We start from the raw sequence: 14,970 nt of genomic DNA on the forward strand, positions 1-14,970 counted from the left end.
TGCCTAAGGCATTTGACTGCTAACCAGAAGGCTGGTGGTTCAAACCCACTAGCCACTCCTCGGAAGGAAGGTTGGGCAATCTACTTCCATAGTGAGGTAGCCTAGGAAACCCAAGGAGGGGGAGTCAAATCTGACTCAACGGCAGTGAGTTTGGTTTGGTTGATTTGGTCTTTGAAGAATGACTTCACTGTTTACACCAGGAGCACTTCTGGTGGTGGTGGTTGTGATACTCCCATTTAAAAATTCATTTCCAATCTTCCCACACATGCATACTCAACCTCCCTTGTGTTTGGGATCTAATAAAAAATGCATTGCCAAACCAATGATGTCTACACTTGGAAGAGTGAGGCATTCCGGGCTCCGCAATCTGCACGGACCTGAATGGGCTGCTGCGGATCAGGCCCACCCTGGCTTTCTGCGCTGCACAAAGTCAAGAGTGGGCTGTGATGTGGGCACATCTCGTCCATCAAGAGCCAAACATATGAAAGCAAAAACAGCATTAATCTTCTCATGGTTATTCTCAAACCCAAAGATTCCTGTCTAACCACATAATAACTGACTGTTGTGAAAGTCTGCATGTTAAAAAATTAATCAAGTCACATTTTACACGTCACTTTTCATGATAAGTTTTGGCTACTTTTACATTATGATCACAGACCTAATCCGCCTTGATAAACTGGAAAGGCAAGCTGACTCTGACAGCACTAAGCTTATTAATTGTTCATCATGGCCACAGGAGACATGAGCTAAAAGAAGAAGGAGAATTTACTTGGAGCTAGCTTCTAATTATCACTGAGTTCTTCCTGAAAACAATGGTGCTTACAAATATGACTACGATACGAGATGGAACACTAGACAAAAATGTCAGGACTATCATCAATGAGTCACTATTAATGCATGCTTCCTATGATGGTCACAAGTCCTCAAATACGCACAGACCCCAGAACACACAGAGGAATATAAATCAGCAGGAGGAAAACAAATATGAGATGAAGGCAGATGAAAGGTTTAACAAAAACTAAAAATATTTATCAAATTCTATGAGTTGGAAGACGACTCAACAGCACCCAACAACAACAAAACAATTTTCCTCGGCTTTGTTAAGGAGCTCTGGTGGCATTGTGGTCATAAGGCATTGGGCTGCTAACCAAAAGGTCAGTGGTTTGAATCCACCAGCCACCCTTCGGGGGAAGATGAGGCAGCCCTGGAAACCATATGGGGGTCGCTATGAGTAGGAATTAACTCAAGGGCAGTGGGTTTGGTTGTTTGGTTTATCAGGTTCACTAATCCAGTTCTGACACATGTACTCCAGCCAAATGATTTTTTGCCTAAATATTATATTACTTATTCTGCTCACTGAAATAATTCAATTCTTAATTTTTTAATCTAAAATTTTAGATGTTGCTATTTTTGTTAGGTGTTGTCAAGTTGTATCCAACTCATTGCGACCCTATATACAGCAGAACAAAACACTGCCCAGTCCTGTGCCAGCCTCACAGTCTTTGCTATACCTGAGCCCATTGCTGCAGTCACTGGGTCAATCCATCTTCTTGAGGGCCTTCCCTTTTTTCGTTGACCTCCACTTTACCAAGCATGATAGCCTTCTCCAGGGAATGGTCCCTCTGACAACATGACAAAGTAAGTGAGACGAAATCTGGCCATTCTCACTTTCAAGGAGCTTTCTGGCTGCACTTCTTCCAGGACAGATTTGTTCATTCTTTTAGCAGTCCATGGTACTTTCAGCATTCTTTGCCAAAAGCATCAACTCTTCTTTGGTCTTCCTTATTCATTGTCTAGCTCTCACATGCATATGAGGTGAATGAAAATGCCATGGCTTGGGTTAGGCACCCCTTAGTCTTCAAGGAGACATCTTTGCTCTTCAGCACTTGAAAGAGGTCTTTTGCAGCAGATTTGCCCCACACAGTATGTTGTCCGATGTCTTGACTGCTGCTTCCACTTGTGTTGATTGCAGAACCAAGTAATATGAAGTCTTTGACAACTTCAATCCTTTATCCATTTATTATGATGCTGCTTATTGGCCCAGTTGGGAGGATTTTTGTTTTCTCTATATTGAGGTGTAATTCATACTGCAGACTGTACTCTCCAATCTTCATCAGTAAGTGCTTCATGCCATCCTCACTTTCAGAAAGCAAACTTGTGTCGTCTGCCTATCACAGGTTGTTAATGAGCCTTCCTCCAATCCTGATGCCATGTTCTTCTTCATATAGTCCAGCTTCTCACAATTATTTGCTCAGCATACAGACTGAATAAGTATGGTGAAAGGATATAATCCTGATGCACTCCCTTCCTGATTTTAAACCATGCAGCATCCCCTTGTTCCATTTGAATGACAGCCTCCTGGTCTATGTACAGGTTCCTCATGAGCACAGTTAAGTGTTCTGGCATTCCCATTCTTCTCAATGTTATCCATAATTTTTTATGACAACACAATCAAATGATTTTGCATAGTCGATAAAACACAAGGAAACATCTTTCTGGTATTCTTTGCTTTCAGTCAAGATCCATCTGACATCAGCAATGATATCCTTCATTTCATGTCCTCTTCTGAATCCAGCTTGCACCTCTGGAAGTTCTCTGTCAATATACTGCTGCAACCATTTTTGAATTATCTTCAGTAATATTTTACTTGCATGTGATATAATTGATATTGTTCAATAATTTCCACATTCTGTGGGATCACCTTTCTTTGGAATGGATACAAATATGGATCTCTTACAGTCAGTTGGCCAGGTAGCTGTCTTCCAAATCTCTTGGCACAGCCAAGTGAGGGCCTCCAATGTGGCATCTGTTTGTTGAAACATCTCAATGGGTATTCCTAGACCCTTGTTTTTCACCAGTTCTTCAGCGCAGCTTCAACTTCTTCCTTCAATACCACTGGTTCTTGATCATATGCCACCTCCTGAAATGCATGACCATTAACCAATTCTTTTTGGTACAGTGACTCTGTGTATTCCTTCCATCTTCTTTTGATGTTTCTTGCATCTTTCAATATTTTGCCCATAGAATCTTTCAATATTGCAACTCGAGGCTTCAATTTTCTCTTCAGTTCTTTCAACTTGAGAAATGCCAAGTGTGTTCTTCCCTTTTGGTTTTCAAACTTCAGGTCTTTGCATATTTCATTATAATAATTTACTTTGTCTTCTCAAGCTGCTCTTTGATATCTTCTGTTCAGATCTTTTGTATTGCCATTTCTTCCATTTGCTTTATTTACTCTTCGTTCAAGGGCAAGTCTCTTCTGACATCCATTTTGGTCTTTTCTTCCTTTTCTGTCTTTTTAATGACCCTTTGCTTTCTTCATGGATGATATTCTTGATGTCATCCCACAATTCCTCTGCTTTTCGATCACTGGTGTTCAATGTATCAAATCTACTCTTTAGATGGTCTCTAAATTCAGCAGGAATGTAATAATCAAGGTCATATTTTGGCTCTTGTGGACTTGTTTTAATTGTCTTCAACTTCAACTTGAACTTGCATATGAGCAGTTGATGGTCTGTTCGCATATGAGCAGTTGATGGTCTGTTCCACAATCAGCTCCTGGCCTTGTTTTGGCTGAAGATATTGAGCTTCTCCATGCCTCTTGCCATGGATGTAGTAAATCTGATTCCTGTGTACCCCGTCTGATTAAGTCCACATGTATAGTCACCGTTTGTGTGGCTGAAAAAAAAGGTATTTGCAATAAATGAGTCATTGGTCCTGCAAAATTCTATCATGTGATCTCCAGCGTTACTTCTATTACCAAGGCCATATTTTCCAACTACCGGTGATTCTTGTTTTCAACTTTTACATTCCAATCACCAGTGATAATTAACACATTTTGATTGCATGTTTAGTCAATTTCAGACCGCAGAAGTTGGTAAAAATCTACTTCCTCATCTTTGGCTTTGGTGGTTGGTGTGTAAATTTGAGTAATAGTAATATTAACTGGTCTTCCGTATAGGCACATGGATACTATCCTATCACTGACAGCATTGTACTTAAGGATAGATCTTGAAACATTCTTTGTGATGATAAATGTCACATCATTCCTCTTCAATTTGTCATTCCCAGCATACTAGATCATACAGCTGTCTAATTCAAAATGGCCAAAACCAGTCCATTTCAACTCTCTAATGCCTAGGATATTGATCTTTATGCATTCCATTTCATTTTTTACCAACTTCCAGTTTTCCTAGATGCATATTTTGTATATTCCATGTTCCAATTATTAATGAATGTGTGCAGCTATTTCTTCTCATCTTGAGTCATGCCACATCAGCAAATGGAGGTCCCAAAAGCTTTATTCTATCCACATCATTAAGGTCAGCTCTACTCTGAGGAGGAAGCTCTTCCCTAGTTGTATCTTGAGTGCCACCAACCTGAGGTGCTCATCTTCCAGCACTGTACCAGACAATGTTTTAGGGCTATTCATAAAGATTTCCAGTAATATATCAGACAGTGTTTCATTTTTGTTCATAAGGTTTTCACTGGCCAATTCTTTGAGAAGTGGGTGGCCCTTTCCTTCTTCCAAGTCTTATTCTGGAAGCTCTGCTGAAACTTGTCTACCATGGGTAACCAATCTTATCGGCATTTGACACACCAGTGCCATAGCATCCAGCCTCACAGCAACATGCAAGCCACCACAGTATGACAAACTGACAGACAAGTTAGTCTCTCTCAGCTGTTCCAAACCGCTCTACTGACTTCCTGGTCTCCCTTAGCTGTTCCAAAGCACCGCCAGCTCACTTCCTGGTATCTCTTAGCTGTTCCAAACTGCCACTGGCTTGCTTCCTGGTCTCACTTAGCTGTTCCACACCTCCACTGGCTCACTTCCTGGTCTCTCCTGGCTATGCCAAACTGCCACTGGCTCCAAAATTTTAGATACTTTACCTAATTTAATTTGTCCTCAGAACAAAAGATAATTGAAAAACCTGAAAAAAAAAAAACTTGACCATATCAACCAAAAAAACCCCAAATTCATAGCCATTGAATCGATTCAGACTCACAGCAATCACCCATAGGGTTACCAAGGCTGTGAATCTTGGAAGCAGACTTGTTCAACTGAAAAAACAAGGGCTTGCAGCCTGAAAACACTTCAACAAGGCAAATAAATTTGAGAGAATCATTGCCCTGCAAATGTAAGCTGCGGTAACTTTCTGCTTCTGCTCAGTAAATGTGCACACCTCCGTTATCTAGTGCTGCTACAAAAATACCACAAGTGGGCGGCTTTAACAAACAGAAATTTCTTTGCTAACAGTTAAAAAGATAAAATTGCTGCCCTTGAGTCAATCCTGACTCAAACTGACCCTATAGGACAGAGGGTTTCCAAGGCTGCAATCTTTACAGAAGCAGACTATCACATCTTTCTCCCAAGGAGCAGCTGATGGGTTCAAACCACTGATCTTCTGGTTCATAGCTGAGCACTTAACCACTGCACCATCAGGGCTCCTTAAAGTCTGAATTCAGGATGCAGTCTCTTGGGGAAGGCTTTTTCTCCATCAGCGTAAGGTCTTTGTCTCTTTTCAGCTGCTGCTCCCGGGTGGTCTCCTACAGCTTCCCATCTCTTTTCCCATCTCTGCCAGCCTGCTTGGTGGCTTGCTCAATCTGCTCTTCTATACCTCAAAAGAGATTCACATAAGACACACTCTACACTAATACTGCTTCATTAACAAAGCAAAGAAAACCCTTTAATGGGATCACAACCACAAGTATAGGGATTAGGATTTCTAACACATATTTTTAGGGGACACAATTCAAGCCCTAACACCACATGATAAAAGAAAAGAGGATCCAACCAAGAGTCAGGTCCAGGTTTGCAGACACCCTCAAACCCCATGCTGGCAACAGCATAGTCACTACAGTATTTAACACCAACCATCCTACTGCAAAGTCATACAACTCACTATGGTACTCAACACTCCTCCCACAGAGTCATACAACTCACTACAGTACTCAATACCAACCATCCCAACTCACTACAGTACTGAACACCTCTGTACCACAAAGTCATACAATTCATTACCGTACTCAACACCACTCTACCATAAAGTCATACAACTCACAACAGCACCCAGCACCACTACCACAAAAATCATATAACTTAATACAGTATTCAACACCACTCTACCACAAAAATCATTGGGCTTCAGTACCCATTCCCTAAGGGGCCCTGAGGCCACCTGGGAAGGTTTGAGAGTCCTGGCTTCTGTGTTTGTTTTGTTTTATGAGAAACTGAACTAAAGAAAATTTCCATAACAACGTACTCTTTCCTGAGTCATATTTTAAGGAAGGGGCTTCAAATATATTTATGTGCTTATTTGTTACATGCTTGTTTCCCATCCACATAACTTTTTTGGTGAAGTGTCTGTTAAAACCTTCTGCCCATTTTCTAATTAGGTTGAATGTCTCCTTACTGTTGAGTTTTGAAAGTCCTCTCTAGTGGCATAGTGCCTAACGCATTTGACTGCTAACCAGAAGCCTGGCGGTTCAAACCCACCAGCCACTCCTTGGAAGGACGGTTGGGCAATCTACTTTCATAGTGACACTGCCTCAGAAACCCAAGGAGAGGTCGCTATGAGTCGGATCTGACTCGACGACAGTGTGTTTGGTTTTTTTTTTTTTTTTCTCTATGTATATTCTGGATACAAGTCCTTTATCAGATACATGATTTGCAAGTATTTTCTCTCAGTCTTTGGCTTGCTTTTTCATTCTCTTAACAGTGTATTTTAAAGACTGCACATTTTTAATTTTGAAGTCCAATCTACCAACTTGTCCTCTTATGAATCATACTTTTGGTGGTGTCTCCAAGAAATTTTTGCCTAATTCAAGGTCACAAAGGTTATCTCCTAAGTTTTTGTCTATAAATTTTATAGTTTCAGGTTTTACATTTAGGTCAATGATCCATTTTGAGTTAATTTTTTGTATCTGGTACAAAATATGGATCAAGATTCCTACTTTTGAATATGGCTATCCAATTACTCTAGAAGCATTTGTTGAAAAATTATCTTTTTCCACTGAATTGCATTTCTGTGAAAAATCAGCTGCCCATCTATATGCAGGTCTGTTTTTTCTGTTCCACTGATTTACACACCTATCTTTATGCCAGTGCCACACTGTCCTGACTACTGTAGCTATATGTCTTGAAACTATGTAGCATCAGTCCTCTAAATTTGATTGCCTATTCAAAGTAGTTTTGGTTCTTCTAGGTCCTTCACGTTTTTAAGTTATTAATTTCTACAAAAAAACTCCTACTGGGACGTTGACTGGGATTGAGCTAAATCTATAGTTCAGTTTGGGAAAAACTGACATCTCTCCTCCAGCAAGTTCTAGCTGCCTTAGTCTCCCTGGGGTCTAATCTCTACCTTCTCAACTCAGGGCTCTTCTGAGGCTCCGCCTGTGCCACAAGCTGAACTCTCTCAATAAGTTGGGGCAACTGCAGGGCTCACTTCCATTATTGCCTGTCTCTCAGAAGTCACTGTCCTTCAATGATCAAAGGAAATCCTGAAACCCAGGCCTTACTCCCTAGGCATCTGTGAAAGTTAAGGTTGTGGGTCAACTTGGTTGGACCATGACTCTAAGTGGTTTAAGCAGATGTGATGTAGTCATTCCCATGATGAGATCTGATATAATGTAATCACCTCCATGATGAGATCTGCTATGAGCAACCAATTAGCTAAAAGGGAGTTTCCTCAGGGGTGTAGCCTGCTTCCACTATATATGGACATTCTGGGAAAATTCTGGGCCTTTCTGTTGGATCTGGATCCTGCTTATCATCATCTGGTTTTGGGAGCTGAACAGTGGCCTGCTGTATTGCCTGCTGATCATGGAGTTATTGCCTTTGCAGCCTGTGAGCCAGCAATCTGCCATTTCACCTGCTGATCTTAGATTCATCATCTGTGGAAGCCAGCATCCTGGTACACCACCTGGTGACCTTGGGCTCGTCAGCCCCTGCAGCTGCATGAGTTAGGAAAAGCCTCCGGCTTGATGTACGGCCCATGAACTTGGGACATGCCAGCCTCTACAACTGTGTGAGCCATTTTCCTGAGATAAATTTCTCCTTCTCTCTCTCTCTCTATATATATATACATATTATATAGGTAGGTAGAAGCTTCACTGGTTATACTTCACTAGAGAACCCAGCCTAAGACAGCACCCTGTGCATGCTTCCAGCCAGGGTGTTTATACTGAAATGATCTGATTCCTTGTCTGTATGCTTGTGAGGCCCATGGAGAAGTAGAAGCTTTATCTCTGTGTCACTCATCACTAGAATAGAGACCTGGCCCACGTGAGTGTCTCAGGAAAGTTTGCTGGGTGAATGACGTATGTTGGTTCTGAAGCCTTAGCTCAAAATCGGAGATGCTCTAAGAACACACGTTCCCAGGCCCTTTACAAAGCTGGGCCTGAGCCTTTGCATCAGGACCTCAGAACAAAACCTACATTCCTCACTAACCAGCCTAATTGTGGAATCTGTTTCTCTCTGGTGATGCAGTGGTTAAGCGCTGGGCTGTTAACCAAAAGGTCAGCTGTTCAAATCCACCAGCTGCTCTGGGAGAGAAAGATGTGGCAGTCTGCTTCCATAAAGATTACAGCTTTGGAAACCTTATGGGACAGTTCTACTGTGTCCTATAGGGTCATTTGGAGTCGGAATCGTACAAAGACAATGGGTTTGGTTTTGGTTTGATGACAGTAAGAAAACAGCCAAAACAAAAGCCCAGAAGAGGAAATGCTTTGATAAACTGGAGAAACACCCTGGGAAACTATAATTTGAATCACGTGAATAACCTGTTTCATAATTCTCTTAGAAGTTAAATATTTTTCCAGTTGGTAAAAGGGTACTTTCCTGTGCATCTCTTCAAAGGATAAGATATAACAGCAGGTCTTCTCACTATTTAGACTTTGTATTATTTCTTTCCATCATTCCTTGTTTTAAAACCTCTCTAATGACAATAACACTTGGGAACAAGGTGCCCCCTTCTACCCCCCACCAATGAAGGGTAGGGAAAAGCAAACTAGTTATACCACATATATCCTTAAAAGAAAAAAAAAAAAAAAAACACTGCCACTGAGTCAATTCCAACTCATGGCAGCAACCCTGCAGGACAGAGCAGAACTACCTCATAGGGTTTCCAAGGTTGTCTTCCAGAAGCAGACTGTGGCATCTTTCTTCCACAGGGCAGCTGGTGGGCTCGAATTGCTGACCTTTTTGTTAGCAGCTAAGCGCTTTAACCACTATGCCACCAGGTCTCCTACATATAACCTAGCCATAACCCTATCCTGAGGCACAGAAATGGCACAAAAACTGTGAAGAATAAATCAATTCCTAGACACAATCTACAGGACTTTCCTAAATTAGATCATAACAACTTTAAAGGTCAAATAAAGGCAAAAACACTTTCATTCTTAGTCTGAGGTATCATCTGGCTCTTTGTAGTGAGCTGTGAAACTCCCCATCAACATTAAAATTCAAGCTTAGGACTTAAAAGGGAAGCTAAAAGGGGAGGACTATAAAAGTGAGAAAGAACGAATTGTCACGTAGATAAAAGACTAAAAAGCAAACATTTCATGCCATCTCAGGATCCTGAAGGGCAGGCTTAAAGTGGTGGGGTGGGTTTTTAAAGAACAAAAGACACTAGCTTGACACCCATGACATTCCCCTTCCACAAAGGCGTCTCTCACAAAGATCCCAATCTGATCCACCACAGGTCATGCAGTTATAAAACCAAAGAAACCAAACCCACTGCCATCCAGTCAATTCCAACTCACAGTGACCCCCCACTGGGTTTCTGAGGTGGAAAATCTTTACAGAAGTAGATTGTCCTGTCATCCTTCCACAGAGTGGCTGGTGGGTTTGAACCGCCAACCTTCTGGTAAGCAGTCAAATGCCTTAGTATAGCAGATTTAATTTCACCAGAGGGACGATTTTAAACACAGCACTAATTACGTCACTTTTCTCATTTAAATCTCTCAAGAAGTCTGCACTGTCCATAGGATTGAGTAAAACTCTGCTGTACAGGGTTCTCCATGATCTATAAACCTACAAATCAAGAGAACTTATTCTCTTTCCATAAATCTTATATTCCTGTCTAGGGTTTAGGAGGTATGTTACAGAATTAAACAGAGTCGAACAGGTTCCTTAACTGTAGGAAACCCGTCCAAGCCTTTAACTGGCTAATGTGTATCATGAAGCTCCTAAAGTTTCTCATGGAAACTTCTTCAAGGGACCAGCGTTCGGATGAACACATGGCGGGAACCCCACTCTCCAGTCACATGCTCTGCCTCTTCTCCAGCAGGCCACCGCTTGTTCTTCCTTCTTTGGCTCATCTTGAAAGAGTGTGTATCTACCCTCACTGCCACCTACGTTCTACTCCCATTCACCCCCCCCCAGCCCTCTGGGATCCGGTTCCTGCCTCTACCACGCCGCAGAAAGTGCAGGTCTCTAAGTATGGCATCTTTTCTCGTTTCCCTTCACCTGTATACTTTGCACCCTCCACCCCCACCACCTCTTCTCACTCCTCTTGGTTTAGCTCATCTGATATTTTTCCATTTTTCTTCTGAAAATTAAAAATATAGAAAGAAAGAAAAAAATACAAAATAAAAACACCTGTGTTCCCAATAATCAGAAGTGACAACCATAAGACTATGCTAATAATGACATTTTTAATAAAAGGCCAGAACATGATAAAGCTGAAGTGCTTTGACTTCTAATGAAAACCCATTTCCCCTCCTCTCCCCAAAGGCATGCACTTCATAAGAGCACTGCATATCCTTCCAGCCCAGTTTTATACATTCACATGCATATGCAGGCATTCACAAGCAATGACATTCATTTTGTGCATCACAAAAATTAACAAAATTACATCACACAGTAAATATAACTTAGCAACTTTGTTTTTCACTGAAGAATATGCTTTTGAGATCCATCCATATTGATTCTACTGATCTATCAACACTGATCTACTTCTATTGATAGCTCCAGTTATTGACTGATTAGTAGGCAACAGGCCCAGTCTCTAACATGTATCTCATTATCTCATTGATTCCTCCCAATAACCCCAAGAAGGTATTCCAAATGCCCACAACTGGCAGTGGGTAGAGACAGCACTCTCTCCAGGTTTGGTTTTGTTCAAGGCTGTGTCCTTGACCACTGTGTTGAGCTGCCCTCTTTCCATCATCAACAGCCAACTGAACACCATCTCTGTACCAGGTGTTTTGGATGCACCATGTCTCCCAATCCTCTGAATTAACCTATGTGTCAAATACGATTATTAGGGCCCACTTTACTAAAACTCCCTGCCGTCGAGTCGGATCCGACTCATAGCAACCCCTCCTTGGGTTTCTGAGGCGGTATCACTACAGAAGGAGATTGCCCAACCTTCCTTCTGAGGAGTGGCTGGTGGATTTGAACCGCCAGCTTTCTGGTTGGCAGTCAAATGCCTTAGGCACTATGCTACCAGAGCTCCCTAGGCCCACTTTAGACATGAGGAAACTGAGGTTTCAGCAGGTACTGGACCCTTGGTGTGAGCCAAAACTATACAGCCTCAGAGTCCAAGCTCTTATCCATTGGGCTAAATGACAAGTTTATTCAAAAAAAAAAAAAAAAACAGTAAGAAATGAGATGAGGAAGATAAATGGGTATAAAACCATGAAGAGAAGAGATTTGACGTTCACATCAGGAATATCGACGTGGTAGCTATTACGCCAGTGTTGCCAGTCCCTGATAAGCACAGTACCAGGGCCCCCTGGGAACAGGGAGACAGTACTCACGGTCATGGACCTTGTAGCAGTGCTTCTGCAAGCGTGTAACATCCTGCTCCTCTAACACCCCGTGAGTCATCATCAACTGGAGGAATCGCCGATGGACGTCAGTTATGATGCCCATTCTCCTTGTACTGCACTGCATGTTTGACCTAGGAGAGAAGTAAAAGAAATTGCGTCATCTCCAGGCATACCAGAAGCAGCACCCTAGCTTCTATACTCATTTGTTGCTGTTGTTAGATGCTGTGGAATCAGTGCCAACTCACAGCGACCCTATGGACAACAGAACAATATACAGCCCAGTCCTGCGCCACACTCACAATCGTTGCTATGTTTGAACCCATTATTGCAGCCACTGTGTCAATCCATCTCATACTAATTTACATTAACACTATATAAATTCTTCGTGGTTTAAAAAATAAGTTCCTCATGCTAAATAATACAAAAACGAAAAGAACAAGAGTCAGGGGCAAAGTGGTATCAGACATTGGTGAGACACATGGACTCTGGCAGCTGAAGGCCTGGGTCCACAGCCTGGCTCCACAGTTCATAAGTGTGTGGAATTGAACAGGTTAACTTCCATGTGCTTCAGTTTCCTCAACTGTAAAATGGAAATAATAAATGTCCTCCATAGGATTGCTGTGAGGATCAAATGAGTGAATGCATGTAAAAGCCTAGTGACATAGTAAGCACTAAGTGTTACCTATTTTTACTCTCAGACACTTCTGGATCTGAAGCTCGGCTCAGCCATTTAGCAGACCGATGACCTTAGATAAATGTAGCCAAGGCCCGTTTGCGTATTGCTGAGAGAACTGCCAGTTAACACTTAATAGATGTTAATTTCCTTCCCCAAATCTCTAATAAAATATCTATTATGGCAGGATGGCAAGGTATTTTTCAAATCTCCTGCTCTCTCATAAAATGGTACCCTTCCACAAACCACAAAGATCAGAGCTGATAAAAAGCGTTACCCAAGCCCTGATCAAAACACCTGCTTCTGCAGCAGAGAGGCAGCGTAGTGCAGGGGCTGAGAGCACGGGTCCGTGAGTGCACAGGTGGCACCGAGACCAGCCCTTGCCAGACCTGCCTAAGCTTACGGATCACTTACCCTGCTTATTAAAAATGCAGATTCCCAGGCCCATTTCCTGAAGGTTCTGACTGCAGTGGGGCCTGGAATCCTGAAGTTCTGACATTCACTTCAGGTGGCACCATGATCTCGCAGGAAATTTGGTGTTACTTTATACAAATGTAGCATAGAAACACTGTTAACTACCATGCTAATCTAACACTTCAGGCTCTTCATCTGTAAAATGGGGATAATGATAACTATCTCAAAGGGATAAGATGAAGCTTAAATGAGCTATGACTATCAAAGGCTTGCCAAGTACCTGGCACAGGAGATATACAAAAGTGTTTTTTGACACCATCTGATGGCCATTCTACCTCAGAGCTGGGAAGATGCACTAACTAACATGATCCGGTCTGCCTGGTAAAACATCCTCAAGATTATCTCACCAGCATTTCAACCTCAACAAATGCTAAATTGGACTCATCCTCTCCTTCCACCACCTCAACGCTTTTCCTCTCCCAATTCCTTCTCTTCACGAGTAATCTGGTTTGGATGCTGCAGTCCATTTAGTCATGCCAACCACAAACGTGGGCATCAAACGCTGATCCTTCTCTCCCTCAACCTCAAATCCAGCCAGTCACTAAGTCCCGCCAACATCACTTCCTATCACTAGGCTGAGTTACCTTCAGTCATGTCACTTATCTGCCAGTGGTTGTTCTGGACACAGGGATAGAATGTGCCAGGCTAAAGAATCTGGACTTTTACCCTGGAAACTTGGGTGACTAAGGCTCTCTAAACCAAGGGTCTTTAAAAGCAGGAAGATGACACAGACTATTATTTCAGAAAGGTATCTCCTTTGACCTGTGGAGATGAACTAAAGAAACAAAGATGTGCAAGGCAAAGAGTCCAACAGGTAGTCTATTCAAGCAATCCAGCAAAAGGGAAAGAGGGTGCAGCTGAGGCTCAGTCGTGAAGATGAATGAAAATGATGCCCACCACGTCGTGGCACTCCCTGAGGGCCAGACATTCCACTGAGCTTTCAACCCCTTATTTTATATAATCCTTACAAACAATGAAAAGCAGATATTATTCTATCTACTTTAAAGTGTCTGATGCAGATGAGGTTTAGAAAAATAATAGAAAAATGTAAATAGTGACTATTAGGAGGTGAATCAGCAGTTTTGAAAATGTCTTTTATTATATTTCAGGTCCTAGGATGAATTTAACTTCTTATCTCTTGCAGAGTTGGCCTTCATCCTGGTGACTGATGAAAGCTAAGATCAGTCTTAACCTCTGACTCTAAATGAAACTGCAATTTTTAGAAATCAAGTTTTGCTGGGCATGTCTGCACAATCAGAGTGAAACAGAGAGTTCTGTACTGGCAAAGGGTAATCACCTACTGCCCCAAAAACTCATTGCCATCGAATTGATTCCAATTCACAGCAACCCTTTAGAACAGAGCAGAACTGCTCACAAAGGGTTTCCAAGGCTGTAAATCTTTATGGAAGCAGACTACCTCATCTTTCTCCTCTGGAGCAGCTGACGGGTTCAAACAGCCAACCTTCTGGTTAGCAGCTGAATGATTTAACCACTGCACCACTAGAACTCCTTTCATCTATTACAGTGATTCATAATCGTTTGGGGATCACACTCCCTCTACAAGTAATCTACTGAAAACTAAAACAAATATACAATCACACATATATACAACCATCTGTGTCCAATTTCAGGGAGACTTGTAGACTTCCTTGAATGTCTAGACCCCAAATTAAGAACTCCTGCTCAAGGGGACATCAAGTTAAATTGGCATAGCATACTACACAAAACATTGTTCCACCTCCTACTTTGGCAAGTAGCAACTGGGATCTTAAAAGCTTGCAATCAGCCATCTAGATGCAGTGATGGGTCTCTCCTCATCCACAGCAAAGAAGAATGAAGAGAACCAAAGATTCATGGAAACAATCAGTCCTAGCAACTGGTACACCACGCGATCCGCAACCTATACAACTATGAGACCAGAAGAACTAGATGGTGCCTAGCCACCACTGTCAATCACTCAGAGGGGGATCTATGTAGGAGATCCTGGACAGAGAGGGAGAACAATGTGGACCAAAACTCAGAATAATTTGGGAAAAAAAACCCGGAGGAGG

General features: G+C 42.1%; 1 protein-coding gene across 1 annotated transcript in view; it reads right to left on the reverse strand.

The window, feature by feature from the left end:
- NSMCE1 (NSE1 homolog, SMC5-SMC6 complex component) overlaps window positions 1–14,970 on the reverse strand; it is a 52,114-nt gene that overhangs the window by 28,093 nt on the left and 9,051 nt on the right. Inside the window, exon 2 of the mRNA XM_007950164.2 lies at window positions 11,761–11,903. Coding sequence (XP_007948355.2) covers window positions 11,761–11,903 — 143 coding nt within the window. The remainder of the gene's footprint in view (window positions 1–11,760; window positions 11,904–14,970) is intronic.

This window comes from Orycteropus afer, unplaced genomic scaffold (assembly GCF_000298275.1).
Source record: "Orycteropus afer afer isolate SDZICR_OR568_19922 unplaced genomic scaffold, OryAfe1.0 scaffold00266, whole genome shotgun sequence".
Classification (NCBI taxonomy): domain Eukaryota; kingdom Metazoa; phylum Chordata; class Mammalia; order Tubulidentata; family Orycteropodidae; genus Orycteropus; species Orycteropus afer.